The sequence below is a fragment of the Neopsephotus bourkii genome, unplaced genomic scaffold, assembly GCF_033783945.1.
Source record: "Neopsephotus bourkii isolate Nb327-2 ecotype Australia unplaced genomic scaffold, CSIRO-AGI_Nbou_v1 NB_1248, whole genome shotgun sequence".
NCBI lineage: Eukaryota > Metazoa > Chordata > Aves > Psittaciformes > Psittacidae > Neopsephotus > Neopsephotus bourkii.
This window is the reverse complement of record NW_026901733.1, coordinates 3,747,897-3,772,715: the sequence shown is the minus strand read 5'-3', so window position 1 is coordinate 3,772,715 and position 24,819 is coordinate 3,747,897. Positions and strand designations below refer to the sequence as shown.

General features: G+C 39.1%; 1 protein-coding gene across 2 annotated transcripts in view; it reads left to right on the top strand.

Moving 5' to 3' along the window:
* MBP (myelin basic protein) overlaps positions 1-24,819 on the top strand; it is a 110,846-nt gene that overhangs the window by 36,156 nt on the left and 49,871 nt on the right. For both annotated transcript variants that reach the window (XM_061364732.1, XM_061364731.1), the window contains exon 3: positions 20,196-20,286. In XM_061364732.1, coding sequence (XP_061220716.1) covers positions 20,196-20,286 — 91 coding nt within the window. The remainder of the gene's footprint in view (positions 1-20,195; positions 20,287-24,819) is intronic.

Here is a 24,819-nt window from a genome sequence, read left to right as displayed (position 1 = left end):
ATGTCCCTATAGGGCTACAAATGTGCTTACTGTATGAGTTTCAAAAGGCAAGACCAGTAGCCTTCCACCCTGGGGAGCCTGGCTATCTTCCCTCTAAGCTACAGGCTAAATGTTTTCTTAATGTTGAGGCAGAGCTTTCTACTGCAGATGAAACTGGCCTTATGGTGCACTGTGATAAAGCCTGAATAATCACCGTCTTTCTTTTTATTGTATTTTTTTTAAACCCAGTGTCTGAAATTCCAGACAATCCTGTTTTTCTGAGACTTGGCAGATGAAAGGTTGGTGAATGTGAGACTCTGAGAATCTTACGTCGGTGCCTGTAACAGTTGAGGAATGTTTGTATCTCATGAAGTATATTAAAGATATTTCAATACTTATACTATATGTTGATTAAAAAAGCTAAATATGTTCTTAATATACTTAACAAATCCAAGTACTAATATAGATAAATATATCATAATGTTCTAGGAAAGGCTTGAAAGCCCACAGTAGGTAAAACCCACTGCATAAAGTAACAACAGTTTTGTCTTTGATGCACTGCTACACAGAAAACTCAGTGTGTTTGGGATGATTGATGTTCCTTCTGGAGCTTGGTTACATGAGATAAGATTTGAGATCACAAGCTGTACATAATAAGAATAAAACTTAGTTTTCTCTGCTGAAAGAAATAACTTGCTTTATGCTGCAGGATACTTGCTGATGCAAAGAGATTCTTTCCTATAGCATGGTGCTAATCCTCACTTTATTTCTGAATCAGATCTGTGTTTGGAGATTCAGATTGGCTTAAGTGACGAAGGATGTTTATTTGTAGCTGTTGACAATGTTGACAATGGCGTCAGGCCCCCTTCTCGCTGCCCCTTTATCTTTGAAGAGCCGAGCTCCAAGAGTTCCAGCTAACCCTGTCTCACCAGCAGGACCCAGAAATCCAGGATCAACTTGTGGACCTTTTGTAGGAAGCAGTGGAGTTTCAACAGCTCCCAGAGGACCTGGAGGGCCTTTTTCTCCTGGATCCGCCTGTATGCCTGAGTAGGCAGGTTGTCCAGGAAACCCAGCAGAGCCAGGTGGCCCAGGGAGCCTGGGTGACCCCATTTCACCAGATAAGCGTGGGTCACCCTTTTCTCCATCTCTTCCAGGGTATCCCATATGTCCTTTCTTTCCTTGAGTACCTAGAGGGCCTTGCATATCACATGGACCAGGAGGACCAGCACTACATGAGCAGAGGCTTTGATTTCCCTTTTCTCCTTTTTCACTAACAATGTGGACCTGAACATTTAGCTTTAGGGTTCTTGCAGGTTCATTTACTTGACAAATTGCTTTTTTCCTGCAACTTAGTTTTTTTTTTTTAATATAATTCTTAAAATTTTATTTTACATTTCCTTCAGCTAATTTCTTGCTTTATAAGTAAAGGTATTTGTAAGCAGAAAAAATAGATGGAATACCTATTAAATTCTTTTTCCTCTTGTTTTGACCTCAGTGCTTGTGTTTTACTTCCCTTCAGTCCTCTCAGGAGGAGAGGAAATATAACTTCGTTCTGGAATTTCTTCAATATACCTCTTCTGCCTGTTGCAGCCTTTTCCTTTCCTCTGGCACTTTGTCTATTGTTTATTATTTTATCATTATTCTGTTATGCTATGCTATATGGGTCCTATAAAGGATCAGTAAAACCATCTAAAAATAGAAAAAATTATGGAGATTTGGGGAAAGGAAGTCAGAAGGTTCCTGTCACTGGATGCATTCAGGTGGGATGGGAAGCCCTGGGGTCTAATAGCAGATTGTCTCAGTGTTCTGGCCAGTGACCTTTAGCTCCAACTACATGAACAGCTAGGAGTATGTGTGTGCTATGTCTGCCTTTGAAAAGGAATGCTGAGATCCTTCAGGCATCAGATGCTACTCTGGGATTTTGCAGAAAGAGTTTATAATGCAGTTAATGCTATAATAACAGCATGTTGCAGCTGTTGAGTCACCTGATTATGAGAGAATAAAAGGTTTGTGGCGTTTTGGAAGCTTATGGGGCTTGACAAACAGACTTTGCGTCAACTAAATTACCTATCATTGATCAATTCCAATTCAGCCTCCTGCTGCTTGTGTGTAAGGACAGGAGACCCCCTGAGTGTGTTTAGATGTGGCCCACAAGGGAGATGGCTCCACCAGGAGCAGGGGGCCTTGGCTTTGATCCCAGTTTCTGAGCTCTGGTCTCAGCAGTTGACAAGTTATTCTGGCTTTTGCCCTGATCAGCTTGCTTTAACCAATTAGGCTAGGAAGTGTGGGCTGGCAGAGCAGGTGCAGAGCTGCTTTCTTCCTGCAGAGAGCCAGATGGCCAGTTAATTGCCCTAGTCCTCGAGTTAGATTTGGCCAGGTCTCTTGCTCAGTTCTCCATTATGCTGCTGTGCTGACAACTTGGGTCTTATGGCTTTAAGAAAATCAGGGCTCAGGAACATCTCTGAGCATCTGGCCTTCTTTTAGTCATGATATATAGTGTGGTTAGTTTCAAACCTTTAAATGGTTCCTAGCTGATTGTTGTTCCCTGAAAAGAAAAAATTGCCTGTCGCTTAAGAAGAGTAAAGGCTTCTTGGTCTGAGTTAGGATGTCTTGCTTGTTGCAACATCATTAGTATTGAGGTGTGGTTATGATGAAGAAAAAACTTAAAGTAGGAACCCGTAGTTTGAAGGATCGGTTCTCTGGGATTTTGCAGGGAGAACTTCTGTATCTGTTGAGTTGCCCATTACAGGACAAGACTTGTGGGTGAGGAGTTTTGAGGTAAAGAGTAATTTGGTTAGCTAGAGTCTCTGGAATCCTTTTTTAGGGTAATTATTTTTCATTGTTAGGAGGAGATGAGAAATTATTACTTGAATGCTGTATTTAAGGAGATGTGCTAGGCTGCAAGAGGTTGTAAACTGGCTAATAGAATTGCCAGTGAAGTGCGTTTGCTTATCTACAAGTTCATACTTAATCACTCAGTGTAATAACTGCAACTGTAGTTTATGTGTAACCCCTTCATATGAATGTATTTATTAATGAAATGCAGTATAACGTAACTCAGTTGCTTTTGTGTCAAGACAGTCCACTTCTGTTACAATAAGTCATTTTAGGAGTTAAAACCTTGGAATGCTAGAGGCAAAGAATGGGACGAACCAGGGTAATGATAGTATTTCCTTTGCAATGGTATGGAATTGAATTTTAAAGATGCCTAGGTGTTTCCAGCAGGCCACTTACTTTGTTCAATCCTAAAAAGTCTGTCTCTTGATCTAAAGTGATTCTGAAGTTCCATGTTGATAGTTACTCAAGCAGCTTGCATAGTCTGTCAGTTAATTTAAGTAGCCTATATATGGGAATCATCAAATATATGAATTAATATAAAACAGCTATTTAAGTTTTTGTATTTAGACTTGATGAATTTTATTTATTATTTGTTGTTGTTGTGGTGGTGGTGGTAGTGGCGGCGGTGGTGGTGTGATGTGGTGGTGGTGTGCATCCATCATACTCCACCTGTTCTCTTCATCCAGAGTCCTGGATCTGTTTTGCATGTCTTTTTAAGTAATGTTTTGACAGTGCCTCTGGCAGTGCTAATTCTAGGTAGAAGTTACATAGCTAGTGGATTATACTACCTCTAGAGCAGAAGGTGAAGAGCTTTGCAAAGTCTGTTGTGCTTATGTCTGAAGTCTCCACAGTATATGGATAATACCAGAAAGTCTGGCTGAGATAGGCTTCTTTGAAGTTGTATGTGCTCCTGTTTTTATGATAAAATGCTAGCAAGAGAAAAGTAGAGGAAACGCCTCCTTGTTCATGCACAGTTTTTTCCCTCTCCAGTTAAATTCTCTGCCCAGAGAAGCAGTTGAATGTTAGCTGGTGCAAGTTTGATACACGGTTTCCTGAATGACTCCTTTAGTTCCTGCTTGCCTACAGAATTGAGGCATGGATTTTAGCCTTCACAATACATATGTAGTAATGTAAAATTCTATTTATGTGCAGAGGGGTTACTAAGTAACAGTTGCTGAGGGAAATGCAGCCTTTAATTGCATGATGCCTGTGCACTTAACATTGCCAGCCGTGTAGTGCATTAACATAGATTTTGCACATGAATGTAATGGGATTTGCTGTGGGCTATGTGTGAGCAAAACCTTGGGAAAAATATGAGGAGTGTAGTTTGAAGAGCTGGAGTCTCTGTGCAGCCTGGTCTTGTGGACAGCAGATGAAACCCAGTTTTTCCCTTCTACCTCATGCTCTCCATACCACACCATAATTATGGAACTTGATGTATTTGCATGTGTATTAGTATTTGTATCTGTATCTAACAGTAGATAAAAAGGTGTGTATCTTCCTTCTGGGGGAGGAAGGCTGACTGGCAAACAAAGACTGTTGTGACAGGGGATAAATTTGGGTGTTGATAATACAAGGAGAAGTTTGCCTTGAGCTGTGTCTTCCCTAGTAACTGTGCTTACTTCTAATTTTGCGCAGAGGTTATAAAATTTTTTTTTTATTGTTTGATTTGGTTTTTGTTCTTTTCCTAATGATTCCTTTTCAAGAAATGTTACTTTGGAAGGGTCATGTGCCTAGCCTTGAGGTGGAGTGTCCTTTAAATTACACCTAGTATAACGTACATGCTTTGAGCTGGAGACCTTTGTATGTGATGAAAATGAGCTGCCACAAGTTGTGCAGGTTTTAACTCATTTCTCTGTTACAAAGCTGCTTTTTGTCTGTAAATACTTGGAAGATGTGTGTATATGAATAATTATTGCAGTGGAAAGTAACATGAGCTTATTAGGCTGTATGATTTGCTTATCCTGAACTATGTAGAACTTAGTGAGGTTCTTTTATTAATTATATCATGTCAGTGTATGTAAAAGATGTTCAAAATAAATTTTGATAAGTAACCACAGTCATTTTATAAAAGTGGCATAAATATTTATCAGGCATATTTAGTTGTTAATTTCTTGGAATTTTGTAACATTGCTTTAGCTGAATCCAAGAATATTATTTCCTAATCACTGACAAATGCATCATAGGTGGGAGTTGACTTCATGTTATCTACCTGTGCTCTTCAGTAGCCAGCATTGCCACTGTCATGTAAATAGTATTGTAACTTGTAAACTTTGCAAAATTCACTTCATCTGTTCACTTATGGCAATTGATTTTTATTTTTTTTCTTTTTTCTTGTTATGGATGGTTTACGAAAAAACCTCAAACCAAAGCCAAACCTGGAAAAGCTGTGTATGTTGATTTTTTTGTTTTGTTTGTTTTTTGTTCCTTGCATTGTAGAGTCTCTTGACATTTTGGATGGGTTATAAATCTGAAGTACTGTCTGACTGCATTTTTGTCTCTGTTTGAGACAGCATAGTATCTGAGGGTTTTTTATAGTCTCTCGTATAGTCCACCCATTTTGATTTTGAAAACAGAAACCTTTTCCTCTGGGGAGAAACTGGTCCTAAGTTCTTCATTACTCAGGCCGCTGTTTTTCTGTAACTCTCTGTGACCATCTGTGACTGTTCAAATGGCTTTAAACTGGTGTATTAGCCACATCTTTTCCCTTAGGAAGCTGTCATCTCTGGTGACAAGTACTGACTCCAAGCAAAGTATCTCTGTCTATAGAAGAAGCAAAGCAGAACAAGGAGAGAAAAAGTGTCAGCACAAAAAATAGGTGCATATCTGTTCTTCCAAGCCTTTTTCTTGGTGCTCCACAGGGACTCGTGTGTCTTTTTTTTCTCTCAAATCTCCAAGTTCAGGAGAAATGGGGTTAAGCCTTTTGGTAATAGTGCCTGCCTTTCCCACATATTTCAGGGGCTGCTTATCATTTCCAAACACCTGTAAACAACCATTTATATTAACTAACATGGATGCAAAAAGTGAACCCTTTTCTGCAAAGCCACTTTCTGGCCACTTGGGTCCCAGCGAAACCTAGTGAATGGAGTTATCCCATTTCAGATGCATGGCTTTCCTTTTATTGAACTTCGTGAGATTCTTGTCGGTTTATTTCTGTAGCCTGTCAAGTTCTCTCTGAATAGCAGATCTACTTTTCAGTGTACTTACTGACCAGTCCCGCAGTCTCTTATTACTTGGGTCTTTAATAAGACATGAAATCATATTTGCCTTAGTGTTGATTCCTAAGGGATACAGCTACTGCCTGACTGCCAGTTGGACTTTGTGCTGTTTATCACAATCCTTGGAGCCGTGTGGTCCAAGCAGTCACCCACTCCCTTTTATTCCATCTACCCAAACTTTCTCTTCCCAGTTTGACTGTAGGGGTAGAGCGGCAGAGTGAGGCAGGCTGTGTCACAGACCATGCTAAAGACAGGGGATATGACATTATGCTTCTCCCCTCCTACACAGAACCAGTCATTTCATCACTGGAGGCTATCAAGTTGGTCAGATACCATTTGTACTTGGTAAATTTATGTAGGCTGTTCCCATGCACTTTCTCTCCATGGTGAACCATTTCTGTTAAAACTGTTAGGTCATCTGCCTTTAATAAAAAGATAAAAATGGGTAAACATTTGACATGCTCTATATTAAGTATATCTCTCACTTTGCCAATGGATTATCACTTCTACACTGTAGACACAGAGGTTTCTTTTGAGCACGGAATGTACCTTACCTTCAATAGTCTTTTATACTTCAATAAAGTATTGCACTTTGGGATAATTAACTGGAGATGAAGCCTTTTTCTTTCAAGATAAAAATAAAAGAGGAAGAGGAAAGAGGCGTGAAGTGCACTTTCTAGTTGGATAATGATCCTTGCTTGCCTGAAATCTAGCTAGAAAGATAGACACTGGTCACAGATTCACAAAGACCTGGCAAATTAATGCCAGCCTATATACAATAACTCAACAGCAGTACAGAGGTAGTGTGGAGGGGTCACAGAAGAAAAGCAGTTCTCGCTGACTATGCTAAGGTAGTTAGTTGGCTGGTTGGCTCTTTTAGGGGTATGTGTTTTGTGGGGGGTTGTTTGTTTTTAAATGGATAAAAAGATGAAAGTTCTAAAAATAGGCACTGAAGGAAAATGTGGAAGCTGCAGAAGACAAGAACATTTTTTCCGGCCTGAAGTTTGCGACAGACCCAGGCAATGAATAGAAAAGCTTGCTGGTAATGCTTCATTCTTCCTTACAGAGCTTGCGGCTTACACAGATGATGACTAGACGGTGGAAAAGTAGCACTTATTTAAATCACTTCATTTATTTATTTATTTTAAACCTACGACGCTCAAATTTCAACATGACAGGGAAGTCTTTGTCTCTGCCATGATACATTTCTTTTCCTGAAGGTGTGCATGGTTTTTACTAGACCCACAGTAATGAATCAAACTCTGGTAAACTAAATAATCTTTTTAAATGTCAGTTTCTATTTGCTTTTGGTTCACTGTGTGATAAGGTGGCTGCTCACAGTTTGTATTTCCGGTATTACCGTTCCTCCTGTCTGTACATGCACATGAGTCATTCATTGTCATCACTTCCGATACTTCTTTATGTTGGTAGCAGAGAAGATGGTCTTTCTCAGGTTTGGTTTCTTTGTTTGACTTTATATACTTGGAAAATGCTACTACAATTGTTTAAAACTCTGAACTGTTCCGTTTTAAATACAACAAAACAAAAAGTGCTCTTGGAGAACAGGATTGTGTATGGTGCAGATGACATCAGTGATAGATTATCTGTTCATGCTTTTCAAAAGGTATGAGAACAGCCGTGAAACATTTATATTACAGAACAGGTATCATATTGGATGACTGAAGACACTTTTGCTAAATGCTTTGTGATCGCAGTCTTTTACTTTATTTTTTTTTTTTACCATGGTGTATGTAAATGGAAGCAATTAGTTCTACAGAAAAACCTCCCCTATTTCCAGGTGAATAATAGTGTTTGCATTTGCTGATGAATTAGGTGTCACCTGGGACTGAAGAAGCACTAAGTGTGAGATCCAAGTGAGTCATTTCCTCATTATTTCAAGGTTTGTCTTACCACTGGCTTGTTGTGGTAAAGAACAATCGTTAAAGAACAATAGTTAATAGTTTCAGGAATAGGTGACTATTTCTGAAAGTTAGGACTCTTTTACGTTCTTGCTACATGAGGAAAAAAAATGCAGCATTTTACCTATGCTTGTTGCCTGTGAAATCACCAAGATATGTTAGAAACTAGCCACATCACTCTACCAGCGTTTGTGTAAACATTAATCACATTGCAGTTAATCAAGTGTAAGTATCCATATCTGCATATTACAGCCTGGGCTGCATTATGGAGTGTAAGTGTGCTTCCAGAGGAGGGCACCAAAATCTCAAGGTGGCAGTGGAACTGGTATAACAAACCACTTTGTGGCCTGGTTGGTAGCCAGAATTTGGGAGGTCAGGCTCTGAATGGTGGCCCTTACAAGGATTAGAAGCCCCAGTGATATCAGGTGCTCTCACTGGGTTTAAAATATATGATTATTGAAGTGTATTTATCTCCCAATTGCATGAACATTCTGATACTACTGGCTGCTGAATGAAATAATGCATCCTCTGTTTTCTTGTAGCTTCCTTCTTGCTTTAGAGGACATTCATATACCAGTTATAAGGACAACTAATGAAATCAGCCTCTGCCATTCATTAACAACAGTAGCTCTTCAGGATTTGGGTTTTTTCTGTTGGATGTTGTTTTCCCCTTCACAGTGGTCAGTACACTTTGAATGCCAATTTAGACATTTTAAACACAGACTGAACAGTTGCCTGAAAATAAACAATTAAAATGTCATCTTTCTGTACATGTTTGGGTAAACAACTGGGTTTATATAATTTACTCCAAGATGTTTTGCCTCTGAGATTTTGTTATTCCCTTCTGAGATGGGAAAGTTCAGCCACTGATCACGCAGGTTAGTATTTCAGCTTGTTAGCTTTGTACATGTGTTACAATGGTCCATTTTTCTTCTGATCATATTGGTGCAATTGTAGCTCTGCACAGCAGTTTTTGTGAGAGTGCCTCTGTGTTGGCCTAAAGCATGGAGGAAAGCATTGTTCTCTTGTTTTGCTTTTAGAAAACAAAATAACAGAATAAGGAGCAAAATAATGGGAAGAAGTGTCTGTTTTTACACAGATCGTCAACATAATGCCTGTTACACAAAGGTGGCTGACAAATTTTGCTTCAAAGGCATTCACCTTTGTGAAAAAACAGGCAGGCTTTAATGGTGAGAGCCTCTTGCTTGGAGTCTTTGGAACTGCAGTTCTCAGTATTAGCAGTACCACAAAATTGCTTCTGGAGAAGCCATCAAGGAAGAAAATACCAATTTTTATGTAATGTCAGATTTCCTGTCTCCTTAGCATTCTTGCATAGTGAGTGATCTGTGTGCATCCTGAATGGGTACTTGCTGAAGGCTGGAGAGAGTGTATATGATGTCTGAAGAGGAATTGGCTTCCTAATGATTTTTAAATTGCCTTCTCTCTGAAAATGCTAATAAAGAACCATAATCTTGTTTAGTGCATATGACCATTATGAAAGGGAAACGATCATCCCAGTAAGGGTCTGCTCGTTCGTTCTTGGTAACAGATGCAGAAGTCAAAGCAAGCGGTGAATGGGAGCAGTTTCTATCTGTGTTACAGACATTGCTGTGGAATTTTTTCCTTATTTGAGTGCATTATTTTTGAATAGCTTTTTGAGATTCTCCTGACTTGTGTTGTATTGCTGTAGTGTTAATTAGGTATATTGGTTTGTGTTATTTATTATATACTTTATAACAGTCTTTGTGGTTCAGTTTAGAGTTTCTTGAAGAATGACTGACAGCTAGAGTATTGCAGAAATCAGTTAAATCTTCTCTTTAAATTCTGCATTTTGTGGTTGGTAAGGTAACTATGGTGAAAAAGGGGTCCTTGTACTTCTCTTCAAATGCCTTGAGCAAAATCGCAAGTTGATTATAAGAAGTGTTCTGAAACTGCTTTCTTAAAAAAAAAGTCTAGGATGGCCTTTTATTCTAAGCATGAAGGTACTTCTGTATGTTTGAGGTATTTGTGCTCTAGTAAGTAATTTTTTTTATGTATCTGACTATTACCAGCATTTGCATTATACTTGAAAGACTTACAGTAGCCTGCTGAAAGGAAAGTCAGCCAATTTCAGCCCATTGTTGGTCATGAGGTGAGCAAATCCCTGGGATGGTAGTGGCTTTCTGAAAAGGTGTTGTTCCTGCTGTGATTTTTCATGTTAAAATTTAGCTTGGAGTTTTCTGTTGCTTTCTCCTAATTGTCTTGTGTGAGAATTGAAGATGCTGAGAGTAAATGGGCAAAGTCATAATAAAATTATGTATTTTAAAATGTGGCTTAGTAGTTCCAGAGAAATATGGTTGAGTCTGTATTTACTGGATTTCTTTGAAGGAGGGGGAAATCTTTTATGCTACAAAAGCATGGACATGTTTTGCAGGAGCCGTTATTGGTGAAACACTTCATTTCATTTTACTGAGTTGCAGCTTTCTGATTTACTGGGGCAGGGAAAGATGGTACTTTAGGTTATGGCTTTCCTTTGTAATTTTCTGCAGTACTGTTTTCATGTAACTGCTGCCATAAATCTCTGACTTTGCTTCTATGTCAAAAAAAACCACAATGAAGATACGTATTTGCTGACATAATTATTCTAAAAATCTATTTATACTGGCTGTTATTTTGGAGTGCAGTCTGCCTGTATATCTCCTCTTAAGAAATAGTTAATGATGAATGGGTTTAAATCCAAGTTCTTAAAACTCAACATATTTTGTTGTTAGAAAAGTGGGAGAGCTCGATAGTTTATTTTTTTTAATCTGGTTTTGTTCAAGATTTGCTAAGGGGACTAACATTTCTAAGAACCTTCTTTTAATGTCTGGTGAGGTATGTGCAGGGAGAGAACTTCTGTTTTTTAAGTGTGTTGAGGTCACTTAATACTGCTCTAAAAACTAACATAACATGCCTATCAAGTGTGGTTATATGGCTCAGGGGTTGAGGAACAAGGGGATAGAGGCCAAGGGTTTTCTTATTGATCCTCGCAGTAGGGATGTAGGGCTTGAGAAGTGGATAGATCATGGCAGTCAACAACTGGTTGCGCAACTGATGTTGACAAGAGGCATTTGGCATTTGCAACCATGTTTGTTGTAAACCCTCTTTGGGTATCAGAACTATGCAGAAGAGACTGAATCTACCTGGCCAAGTCAATTTAATACTGGTCTATTTAAAACAAACACAGTCATTCAGTTACATAGACAGCAAATTTCTGTCTTGGGTGGATAAATGGGAGTATTTATATGAAATTTTTACACTTCATGACTGGTGGTGAGTTTGTGGCATCTTCCTCTTCAAGCAAATGTTACATAGCAAACCTTGTTTGTCCCATTAAAACTGGGGGGAAAGTGTGTGGTGGATTGGATCGGAGAGCCGATCTGGTTCAGTTCTCTCCCTCTCTCTCCCCTTCCATTGTTAAGAAAGATTATTTGTAGCCCTTCTCACACCCATCGTTCAGCTCCTTGAGGGCCCAAGTGTTGGGAGCAGCCCAGCTTGAGGGGATGATGAAGGGGGAGGACAGATGCTTAGGGTATGAGGCAAGGCTGGGGCCATGGGGAGTGCATGTTAATGAGGAGCTCAAATGTCTGGGTTAAAATACCATGCTGCTTTTCAAAGACAAAGAGATCTTTTTCTCAAAAATCCACCACCCCCCCCAAAAAAAAACAAGCTGATTTTGTACAAGATTTCTGAATAGTTTGATAATTTTTTCATATCATGGTACAAGAACAAATGCATTGGTCAGCACTGTGGTCAAAATTTCCTTTGAACCTCCAGGTCTTGCAGGTAAATGTAATATGTTTTAATGTTGGGCATCTTGTGTGTAAAATTTTTCTTAGCTTTGGCCTGAAAATACACTTCACAAGGCTAGAGACTGCCAAGTGAAGATGGTCTTCCTTTTGAATCAGTATGTTGGAAAAATTCTCTTCCAAAATTAACTGCTCTGTGTTAAATTTAATCTTTTAATTCTTGGCAAGTAAGTGTGAATTTTACTTTTTAAGTGCTTTAAGTATTTTGGTAGATTTTAGGGAGTTGCAGGGATGTAATTTTGGAAATAAAGTGCTTTTACATTGCAGCTTTTGAGCTTTGTTTCTTCATGAGCTAGAAGTTTGGAAGTGAAAATTAAATGCAGGAAGTTGAAAGTCCATTCTTGGTGCGCAGTGGCAGTCTGTTCAGGGTGTGTTTCCTACTCATTAAACAAAAAGGGAATTAGGATTAGCCTAATGCATGACTGGGAGTAGAATGGTGAGAAAGTCCCTTAAAGTTGTCTACCCTTTTTAGCCTTCTTTTTTTTTTTTTTTTGGTACTCTTTTAAAATAGAGCAAGCACTAAAAATTCTTCTGTTGTTAAAAGAAGTCAGTTTTCAGCCACCTGTAGAAACAACCCAGATATATATACTGGTGTATTTATTTTACATGCTGCAGGACTCATTTTTGCATGTGATGGAATTAAGAATAAAATACCAGAAGTGAAATTCTGCCTTCCCCGCAGTCTGGTTTGCTGTGGGCGAACTGGGCAGAGCTGTCACGTCAGGTCCTGCGTCTCTTCTCTCTATGTTTTGTTGTCCCACTTGTGCTTCAGCTCTTTGTAGCCCACACAGTCACGTGAGTTCCACTTTGCTTCTACAGGCCTGCAGGCTCAACCATTTGTATTGAGAAGGGAAACCTTACCTGTTTTCTCTTAACAAAGGTAATGCTGGCTGCAGAAGCAGGATGTCAGCTGTGTTGGGTTTGTGTCAAAAATACCTGTCCACTGTCCCTTGGAGTACTGCAAAAGCCAGAAGGTTTTCACAGCAGGGAGCCCAGAAACGATGTCTTGTTGCTGATAAGGTGGCAGACTGGTTTATTCCTAATGGTATTGTATCATTCTTAGGCATGACATTTTTCCAGTGAATATTTCTGAGGTGCTCTGTAGTAACTTTCATTTTATAACATATTTCACTCATTACATTCTAGGTAATGGAATGAAGAAAATAATATTTAACTGAATATTTAGGGGGTTTACTCTAAGACACTAAATATCTTTTTGTTCCTTGGCCACTGCAGGCATCCTTTGGTGTGATGAAGCAGATTTAGACATTGTGTGGTGGGATTTTTTTTTTGGTTGGGTTTTGTGGGGGGGATTAGGGGAGTGTGGGTCTGTGTGATTTTCTTTGTCAGCTTCCATAAGCAGCAGGCAGATGCAACGTCATACAGCCAGTGGTTGGTGGGAGTCTGGGAAAGGGCTATAGTCTCTCCTCTGAGTATCACTACATCAAGTAACTTCTGCACTGGGTCATGGTTTGGAATGGTGAAGTCACCAAAACATGCTCCTTTGTGGCCAGCTATTCTATGTTGCCCACAGGGAAGTGTTTGAAGTGCTCTCTCAGTGCCTCTGCTTCTTTTGCTGTTCAGTGCTGCTTTGTAGAAGTGCACATATGGGGCTGTGCACTCTGCAGAAATCCTCACTGTGTTGCTTTGAGGCATGTTTGTAGTGCTGCTGAGTGCCATGCTGTACCATTGCATTGTGCTCCCGATAGAGAGCTGCCATCTCATTTATCTCTCTTCTTATGGTTAAAATCAACAAGGGGCAAATCAACAGGTTAACTGCTACAGACAGTCCTGTATAGGCCCCCCAGGAGGATTCAAGGCTGAGGATCTCTAGTTATTTGAGCAGTGGCAAGTGTTTTGCATTTTATCATTTAAATTAATTCAAAACAAACTCAAACCTGTGATATTAGAAGCTCAGTGTACAAGGTTGAAAAGGGATTTTTGCCTAAAAGAAGTCCAAGATACTTGCAATGCTCTCTCCCTGACCAGTGGATTATTTTTCACTTTTTTAAATGGTCACAGTTTTGGGGTTTTTTTTTCCCCATTTTCCCCTTTTTTTTCCATTACTCTGTAACTAGTTGCTAGTTCTTGCATCTCTGCTGTGTCTTAGCATAGATCAAGTATTTGGATGTTTAGATGACCTTTTTTATCTGTTTCTGGTGTATCAGATATCTATATGAATTCTTTTCAGATTTTATCACTATGCTAGAATATAGCATGGTTTCATTAGCAGAAGGAAGCAGTATTGCTTTTATACGCTCATTACCCTTCAGAAAGACCTCAGGTGATGCATTTGAAAATTGCTAGTCTGTTGGGGTAGGATACTGCTGTTGTTCAGTCTATTTATGAAGCCCTTAAGGAAATGCCCTGAGAGTTGAGGCTGCAGCATCAGTGTTGTTTTTATGACTTAAACCACATCCTTTTCTTAAAAAAAAAAAAAAAAGAGTGAAATGTTTATACTTGTTCAGCATGTGGCTAAATGAGTGCTCAAAGGAAAGTAAATTAGCAAACAGTCTAGATAGGATAAAGGCAATGAGCAGACTGTGAAAGCATGACTATTGATAGCTATCAGTCTTCAGCCTATGCTGAAAATCTACTTCCACACCTTTTGTAAAAGAGATTTGATGTTGATGTCCAAAGTGCCTATATTTAGTTTTGCCCAACAAGTGTTGTCATGGTTCCTGTTTGATTCATGAGGACAAGAGTTGCATCCAACAATGTGCCTGCCAGATGCTGTTTGCAGTGACACTATAGAAGAACTGTCTGGGTTTAAAGGAGGGAGCACATGTGCTTTAATAACATTAGTTTTAGGTCAAGTGTTCTGGAGGCTGTCAAAACTCACTGTGTTCCCAAGTGTGATTTTTAGATCCTTACATTGATCTTCACAGATTTGTACTGTGTGTGCCGCTGCCCTGCTTTGTACAGCTGATACGGTGGTTACTGTGCTCTATAGGGTGGGATTGGTAGAGGAAATAGCAAGTCATGACTCTGTCCATACTTGTCTGAATTTTATGTGATTCATATTCAGGTTTCTTGTGTACAGTTTCAGGATTAACCTTTCAGAATGTCACGTGAACAGAGTGAACAACATGTGACAGGATTATAGCTTCAAGTTGAAAACAGTGACCTGCAACATATTTTTGTGTCTTGTCTTGTTTTGCAAATTCCTTGCTGTTTTATGAGAATTCAGGATTCTGGCAGTGTCCTAACAGTACCTGCAGAGTAACTGCTGACTCACATGGCTCTTCCTCTCCCTCTGCCCCTGCGTATAGGGTGCATGAGTTTGGGTTTGTTGATTTGTTTGGGGGTTTTTTCAGTTCATGATTCTTGATTCTTACACATGGTTGTCTGTCCTGGTTTTTATTTTGTTTTGTTTCCCAGATGAACTCTGTCATTTTGGCACCTTGCTCCCAAATGCAGTTAACCTCTGCCAGTGGTATGGACACAGTAATATAATCACTTTTTTTCTTACCTGTTGTATGCTTGAACCTCCCTTCTCAGCACTGTGAAAGTACCTTACAGACTAGTAAAAGCTAATTAGTGGCATATGGTGGAACCATTGCTTGCCTTTGTGTTATGTTGTGAGCTGAAGAGATTTTAGTTCAGTTATAAAACACGTAAACCCCACTGTGGTCAGAAATCTTTTCTCAAAATTAAACACAATTGCTATAAAGGGAAGATGTCCCGTGTATTAACCCAGTATGTAAGAACTTCTCCACAAACAAAAGCAGTTTTAAAATGCCCTTCATAAATGGAGGGAAGCACGTAACAAAATAGCATGGAACTGATAATGGGGAATGTAGCAAATTTTTTAGTTGGAATTCAGTGTTTTTTTACTGCAATTCCGCAGTATCTTAAGGTTTTAAAATAGATTGAATGCTTTTCTTCAAAGACCTGGATATTATGTTTAAGGCATCGCAACCATTTTTCAAAGGACCTTTGCCTTCCTTGGGAGTTAGTGATGAGATCCTTTTGTTTGAAGCTTCTTTTGAAATTCTGTCAGTGACATTGGCAGCAACTGTACCATTGAAGCTGAGAGGAGCAGAAAACTGTCCTTGGAAAACTTCAGGCCTCTCTCTTTCCATCACTCTATCATTTATTTTTTGTAGCCATTCTTTTGCCTTAAGTAAAATTTTGACACATGCACAGGAACATAAGAATAATTACTCTGTATAGAAGTTATGGAGTGGAGAATATTTTGAATGGTGCATTTTAGAACCTGAATCTGTATAAGTGAAAATTAAACTGGGAATGTGAAGTATACCTGAAAAACAGATATAATGATTGCGATTAGCTTGCTATTTGAAAGTTATTTTATTTGTCTGAAAATTGATGGGAAAAATTGAATCCTTTTCATAACTGATGGGAACGAAAGAATGAACTAACGTAGCATTTTCAAGAGCTTGAAGCTGTAGAGGTAACATGAGCCCAGCTTCAGTCTGGCATAACCCTATTCTGAATGATGGTAATAGTCTTGCCTGGGAGTAGGAATTAGCCGGTATGACATTGTTAAAATTTGCCATTCGTGTTCTGTGCAAGAAGTTTGGTGCTTGCTAGTATGTGTATGGGTTTCTGTATTAATAGGCTTGGAAAATCTCCAGTTAAGATTAATTAACGAGTGAGTTTAGAAAGATGTTTGAACATAGTAATGCAGGTACGAGAGGTATCTGCTCGTCTGAAGAGGATCGACTGCCATTCCATGAATTCTTGCTGCTAATAAGGGTTATTCACATCATATCATCTGTTTGATTGAGTTAAGCTGTGTGTGTAAAATTCCTTACAGTGAACAAGAGATAAAAACTTTGAAGCTGATGGAGGTCTAGGAGAAGAAAATAGCAAGGAACATCTCCAGTTTTCATGAAAACAACATTGTAGGTGCTTAATTTGCGGATGCAGAATATGGAAGTGACAAAGAAAATGGCCATTGTTAAGAATAACTTGCAGCCTGTCCTGCCAATTGAAGGAGTATTTGGTATTTAGAGAAACGTTTATGCATTTGGCAGACTTACTGATGGCTCTCAATCATGCTACTGTCACATTTTTGAAGGAGTGCATATCCATGATTTAAAGATTTTTCTTATTTCCCCCCCCACGCCCGGAACCTTGTGGAAGATCAGTCAGATCTGAGAAGAGATAACATACAATGTGCTGAAGGCATACTGTAACTTGAACATCATACACACATTTTGTGAATATTAGATAAAAGGTAGCCTTGCATGATAGAATTTAGGCGAGTATCAGTGCAGAAGTGGAAGGTGAGGAATGTTTTGCAGAGTTCTTCAGCCAGGTCTGGTGTTGCATGATCTACTGCTATGGATACAGTTTAGATTATCAAGATTGCTATTGCCTGCAGCAATTTACCCTTTTCCTGTTATTCCAAAATGGACATTTATTGCCAGTCAAATCTGATTTTATCCACTAGAAACTCTTGTCTGTCTTTTGAGGTGGTGTCTGTTGTTTTTATATTAATTTCCTCGATGTAGCATAGGGGAAGAATAAAGTATTTTACCACGTGTGTGTCTGTCAACCTCTGTCCCCTCCATTTCTGCTAGATGTTGAGGACTTAAGTGCAGGGAAGGTAATGTGCAATGAACAGGAGTGAATGAGAAGGAGCTGGAGAAATGGCTGTGCTATGGGGGTGGGGTGAAAGGCAATTGCAGTCTGTTTTCATTTGTGCCATTTTGATGGAGCTAAACATTCTAGTTACATAATAAGAAAACAGAGTAGATTGTAAAGGGCAGGAATGAGAGCACAGACAATACAAATCTCTGCTTCACACTGGATTTCTTTAATTCTCTTTTTAGATATAACACTTCTGAATAATGGTTTTCTGAAGAGCAGTTTTAACTTTTCTGAAGTCATTGAGTAACAGCTTTGTGGTTAAAGGAAAAGAAACAAGCTCTTCCTTACTAGTGTGCAAAAATGGCAAGATAGACAGTTAAAAAGCTGGCTTGGATACCCCAGAGTACAACTTTCCATTTCCAAGTCTTGTATTTTCTTGTCGACATAGCTGCTTGAGTTCCAGCTTAATGCTTATTTTTGTGGTGGTTGAGGAGATGCTTTCTGGAGAGAGAGAGATGTTTTTGAATTTAGGCCTAAGTAATACATATTTCCTGCTAAAATCAGGTGTAATTTGTAGTTCTGGGGAACTGATACTATAAAATAAACCTGTTTTGCCCATCACTTCCAAAATTGCTCTGAGTGCACAGCCTGAAAGTAAGAGCTAGACAGAATTACTGTGGTTTTTTTTACTGTGTTGTGTACAAGCCACTTTTATTTTATAACCAACCATAAGCACTTTATAACTGTAGGTGAAGAATCCCTCCTGGCACAGCTCAGGCAGTGAAAGGGTAATGTGTTTTCACATTTTCTGTTAATTTATTGGAAGGATAGGCACACATAAGGAATTTTAGGGCACTGGAAAAAATAATTAAGCAACAGGCTAAATCTTGTCTTTTAAAATGCTGATTTGTATTATTAGCATTATTTTTAGAACATCTGGACCATCGATTGTTCCTTTGCAGTGATTTTTCTTGTATTGTTTTTGGTAACACGAATATTAGGGATACCAGTTACAATGTGTTGTGTAAATTTTTTAGTGCAAATAATAAAGCAAAAGAAATCTTTTTAAAGTTTGTATTTCGTGAGAAGCCATGCCAAGTGGATTTACATCCAGCCATGTGCTGTCTTGTTTTAGGTTGATATATCGCACAACTTTCCTGTCAATGTCTTGGAGCTGGTACCTGTCAACACTAACATTGTGTCTTATCCAGGGAGCAGGCAGCATAGCTGCTGTGTAGTTCTTCCCAGCAATTTAACTCAAACCGAAATCTCTTATGGTTCAGTCTTTCTAATTTCCTTGACACTGCCAAAACTGTATTTTTAAAGTAAGAAATGCAGACATCTCTCTAGTAAGAACTTGGAGTGACAACTCGCTTCATAGACACCACCAAGTATCTGATGGGTAGTGTTTTGTTGCTACTGCTCTTGATGCCTTGCAGCAGTTCACAGATTTTCAGCTTTTACTCAAACGCATGAGGAACAGCAGAATCCTTTCTCTTATGCAGGTGTTTCTTCCTCTGAAGCAGTTTGTCCTTCTTTCCTGTTCTGTTTGCTTTCTCTAATTCTTGTTTGCTGCTGTGTGACACCAGTAGGCTTCCTAGGTTTTTGTTTCATTTTTTCCTGGCAAAGCTTGCTGTCTTGCTTAAAAGTCTCTTGAGTTTACATGCCCTAAGTTTGTACTCCTGTGTTCTATAGGGAGGTTGACAGACTTAATCTACCTACCTTCTTATATATGCTTATTAGTAAGGGGAAATAAGAGACAGCTTATGGTTTGGAAGTATACTGCTATGTTTCTGAGAGCAGAACCAGTAGTTTTGATGGACATACTGTATAGCAGCATTTTCTAAACCAAGTCAGAAGTTTTAAATTGTACAAAAGTGATTTCTCCAAAATTCCACACAAAGTCGTCTGAAGGACTGTGTACTTGAATAGAGCAGTATTTGTCCTCTAAAAGACATAGGCATACTAACTATGTTTGTCTTTTTTCCTTCCTCAACTTGTAGTCAGTTCTTTCCAATAATATTTAATGCATCAGCCACTTCATATCCATTGCTCAGTAGTTGACTGCATATGCAGTTTACTGTCTGCATTGCTGAAAGCTTTCATATACATTTCTCTTGAGTACCAAAGTAAAACATGAGTTATTTTTTCTTTATTAGCGATATAAATATTAAAAATTCAGTGTTTCACAGTTTATATTTTCTTCAGTCTTTTCTAGCTAAAGAAGGAAATGCTTTGACTTTTGTCAATTTAAGTGCTGAAACTGTTGCATTATCTTTTGGCCCAGTCTAACATCAGGTAGCTAACTGAAAGATTTGTTTCAGAAATAGATAAGTAATTGTGCTTTAAACAGTTAAGTGCATGAGTTGGTGTTAAAGACTTGAAGATGGCTGCTCCTAAGCTCTCTCTAGCTCACCTTTGCTCTGCAAGGAGAAATATTTGTGCAGTATCTCCTGATCTCTTGGTTCACTAAGTCAACAATGGAAGATGTCAATAGAAAGAAAATGAAATATGAGGAGGAAGGGTGGAAACTTACAAGTCTGTCATGGTTTTTAAGATCTGTCTCTTACTTAGATGTCTTCTCTAACCCTCAATTTTATGCCCTCTAGTTAAACAAACTAAAAAAAAACAAACCACAAAACCAAAAACCAAACCCTCACAACTGTGTCTCTGAAAGTATTTTCCCTCAATATTTTGTAAAACTACATATATGTAGTAAAGATACCAAGACCCTATGTGTTAATGAGTTTGCATTCATGAAGAATGCAATTTGTGCATATTTAAGAAGTTTGAAGAATATTTCTGGTTGATAACTATAAAAGACCTAATCTGAAGCAACGTTTGCTTTACAGAATGCTGAAACCAAGGTGGAGGAATCAGCTAAAGAGAGTCCGAAAGCAGCCAGACTAACGCAGCAGTCTTCAGAGGATAACGAAGTGTTTGGTGAGTTAACTCAGAGAGCTGCAAAATGTTACCTGATCTGTAAGCTGAGAAAAGAGAATTCCCACAGAATCCTTGTGATCTACTTAATGTTTGTGTATAGCATTTGAGGGTGGGCTATACAGTTCCAAAGAGACCTGAAAAGATGGGGGAAAGGACTAAGTAGAAAATACAGAGGGACCAAAGATCTGAAACTGATAATATCTGTAGAAAGTTTTGCCATTCATTACCACAGAGAAGAAAGGCTGAATCAAGGTGTTCAACAAAATTAAAGATGTATGAAGAAAGAGGGAAAATGAACTTTTCTTTGTCCATGATGGATAGAACAAGCAGTGAGTTCTTTCAATTCACTTGTACAAAGAAAAGATTTGAGTAAATGCTGGGAAAGGAAATACAAAAAGAAATATACAAACAATGGGATCGTCTGGAAAGTGTGGAGATTTATTATTGTAGGCCTTTAAAAACAGGTTAGACAAGTAACTGGCTAAACTGATGTAATGTAGTCCAGCTTGTGGCAGAAGTATAGACTAGGTGACCTTTGAGGATACTTCGAGGCCTAGATTTTTAGATGAGCTCCTCTTGGTAGCTCTCAGTGAATCCCTCTCTGCTCCCCCTGTAGGTTTTGCTGGTAGATTTATTACTTGATCTCAAAACTGGTTTGCCTTTTCTTCTGCATTAAGATTTGGAAAAGAGACAGGGAAACCTTATTATTCCAACTTTATGTTGATTTTATGCTAATAGGACTTCAGTAAAAAAAGCATTAGTCTAGCATTAATGCAGAAGAGGTGAAGGCAAGGCTGGAAGATTATCAGTGGGTGTAATATTTAGCTCCATTATGTTCTGGTGTGGAAACTGAAGATCTGCAGAAGTCATGTGGATTTTATTAAGTCTGACTAGCTTGAAAACTTTCGGATGAGTCAAATATTTTTTAATATCATAAGGAATTTTTTCTTTAGAGGTACCAAAAGAATGGAGCATGACTAGTTTAAGTCTTCCTTACTCTACATGGAAACAATTCTGTGACCATTTAAAATGGTTTTGTTTAAAGTCAGCTTTCCTCGATGAGATAATGTAGTGTGATTGGCATATGAGTCTCTGTTCCTGGTATGAATGCTTCCAAAGCTGATCATAGAATGCCAGTGTCTGAAGAAATCATAAGTGGACTTAAGAACTCGTTTTCAACTTTATTAATTCAGTGGTGAAGCTATTACCTCATTTCCTCTATATCTGCTCCGCCAGCTACTCACAGTAGATCCAGTGTTACTGGTTATAGAGCCCTGTGGCACTGTGCAATATGCGTCTCAAACTAATCTTTCTCAACTCAGATTTCTGGTTTCCTTTCTGTGGGAAGGATGGAGACAGCAAAGCAAAGAGATCTTCATCTGCCTCTCTCACAGCACAGTGGAGGCCAGAGAAGGCTTTTAAACCTTCTGTATTCTGATCACTAGCCCCATCTCTCAGTGAGCTAAAACACTGGTTAGTCAATCCTGTGGTTCATATGGGGACTGTGAACTTAAAAATGGAAATCATACACCATGAAGTTAACTGTTGGCAGGCTTAAACTCACCATCCAGTGATCCGTATCCTCACTACGAATTCTTTTACAATTTAAGGTCGACATACAGTGTACTATCTGTTCTTTAAAGCTAATGATTTACTAACAGATTGCTAAGTATTTCCGTGTTCCAGAGCTATGAACTGTACTTTGTATCCAAGATAAGCCAATGATCAACATTTGATAACTTGGCACCACAAGGAGGAAAATGTCTTTCCAATTCCAAAACCAAGCTTATATCAACCCTTTACGATGTTACAAATGAAAGTTTGTTTTTAAGATTATATCAAAATGGGGGGGGGGAATACAACTCAGATGGAGTCTGTGATCTTCACCCTGCTCAAGTGAGGACATCAAAGTGGATTGAACATGCAAATGAAACTACTTCAGCATGAGACTCCCTGAGAGGGAGAAAATGTTGGCAGACACAACTTTTATAGGTCTAAGAATTACACTGTTGTAAATACCTACCTTTCCCTGCAGTTGTGGGCAATTTCTTAAGATGTTTAAGTCCGTCTCAGGGGAGAAATCAGTTTTCCATAGGCAAGTTATTTTTTCTTCTGTGACTTAAATAACTAGGTTGCAGACCCTGCTCAGTTATTCTTCCTCTGGCTTGATCTATGTCAAGCTGTCCGTCATTTCTTTTTGCTTTCTTTTCCACATTGATGCTAATTATAACGAGCATCAAGAATGCACCAGCACTTGGTTAATTTATAGCTTCAGCTTCAAGTCAGATCCCTCTTCTGAAGAATTTTAAATAGCCTTCAGTCTCTGAGCTGGTGCAGCACAGCCTTCTCCCCTGGTCACACAGAGCTCTTGTCTACTCTTCCACAGAGATCACTCTCCCCAGCTTTCTCTGGACAATGCCACCCCCTACAGAAAGGTTAGCACAGGCAGCAGAGAAGTTAATTACTGCCTGATGTAGCCACTGAGCCCCCTTCAGAGCAGGCGGCAGCACCCCTTGATTGCTGCCTGCCCTTCTCTCGTGGTGCATGGGTGTGCAGTGGGTGCTTAGGGAGGTCCGGTCCCCCTGACAGCCTTGGCTGTCCCTCTTTCCTGAGCCACCCGGTGGCAGCAACTGCCAGTCCCTACAGCCACTGGAGTGCCTGGACTGCCAGGGCAAAGGCTCTTCAGCAGAGGAGACAGAAATCTCTTCTTTTGCTCTGGTTTCCCCCCCCTCTCTAAGGTTAGTGTGGTGTCTTGGATCAGGTGACAGTATGATCCTTTAGGACAAGGAAACTTCCTGTACTGTGAACAGAATGGAATAGGTGCAATTGTTGGAGATTGTTACACAGAAGGTATCCAAGGGTGTTATACAGAAGATATCTGAGGAAGCCGTGCTATCTGAATGCAGCATAATTTTTTATTTTAGACATACTTGCTCCCAGAGTAAGTGTGGTGTCTGCACACTACCCTGTCAGTTGGGTACAGTTTTGGAGGCAAGCATGTTCTTATTGATAGAAAACGTTACTGTGCTAAGAAGCCAAGTATGGATATCTCTTTCAAGTCTGATAGACCCAACAATATTCTTTGTATATAGAAGCAAAGACTGATCCACTGCTGTGGAGGGCCACTGGTGAGTGAACATTAATGTCTTGCTTTTCTTCTTCATATGATTTGGATTTGAGAATTACTATTCTGGAGGGTCTTTTTGCATTTGTGTTTATTTTCACACTGAATAGTAAATATAGTATAGCTGAAATGTCCTTATGAACAGCGAAGCCAAGTTGTATCAGTGGCTTTATGAAACAAACAAATCAGGTATGCCTGGGGTTTCAGAGACTTAATTCTCAAAGGTCATGAACTTTCTATACAAGAGGATAGAGTGGATAAATGGAGCAGAACGGTAACAATATGAGAGAGAAATCTAGTCTGCACAGTAATGGTATTTATAAGTATGAATTTCTGAATTAACAAGAGTTAGTTTTGTTTGTCTTTTGAAAGGATTTTCTTGTGACACCCAACAGAGTTCTGTTGTCTGATATATACTGAATATGCATCTGTGATGTGGAACTAGAATGTCTTGCTTGCTACAAACTTCTGTTGAGCTTGCACGTAGTCAACGTGGTCTCTTGCAACCAGTATGTAGTCAGAAAAGGCTCATGAATGACATCTCAGTCCAAGTGAGAGAAGACAATTGCTGAGTAAAGTGCTGTGTGTTTAAAGAAATGGATCAGTAGGTGGCTGCTGCTGTTACTTCCAGAGATTATTTCCAGAAGCTTACTAGATCCATCGCTGCTCTACATCTGTGAGGCACAAGGAAGGCGGCAAAATTACTGTCATTATTACTGCTGGGAGGATTGTACCTTCGTTTGGTCCCATATTGCATTAACTTGGAAAAAGGATAAATGCAGATTTTTATTGATACTTCCCACCCCCATAGGGTTGAACAAACATTCAAAATCAAAGTGTACTAACTTTTCAAGATACAGTAAGTTATGATCTTCTCAAGCAGGAAGAGCTATTTAGTAGATCAGGTCTGAATTGTACCAGTGCATGTGGCTGCGGTTCTTCGTGGCTTAATGCTTTCCAGTGATACGTGCTGTGTGGCTGTAGCTGTACTGTGGGGCATTGAGTTTTGTTGTTTTTTGGGTTTGGTGTTTTTTGTTTGTGTTTGTGTTTTGGGTTTTTTGGGGTGGTTTGTTTTTTTTTTGTTGTTTTGGGGTTTTTTTGTATAAAAAGGAAAGTGAATCTTTCTTGCAGAGGAAAGAAAAAAATATCAGAATTGTGGAGATTTTTCTTTCACTTGAGCAAGAGGTAAGCTATGTATGGCAAAGTGACACAACGCAGCACCATCCATCAGTCCATCATTCTGCTGTTTCTAATTGCAGCACTTGGTACATCAGGAGATATCTTTTTGTGTGCAGAGCTCAGAGATGTAACTAGGAACTGTATATTCAGCACAATTTGACAGCAGCCCTGCCTCACCCTGATTCATTGCTTATGCTGACGCCTGCTGCTGTGTGCTATGCAGAATGTCC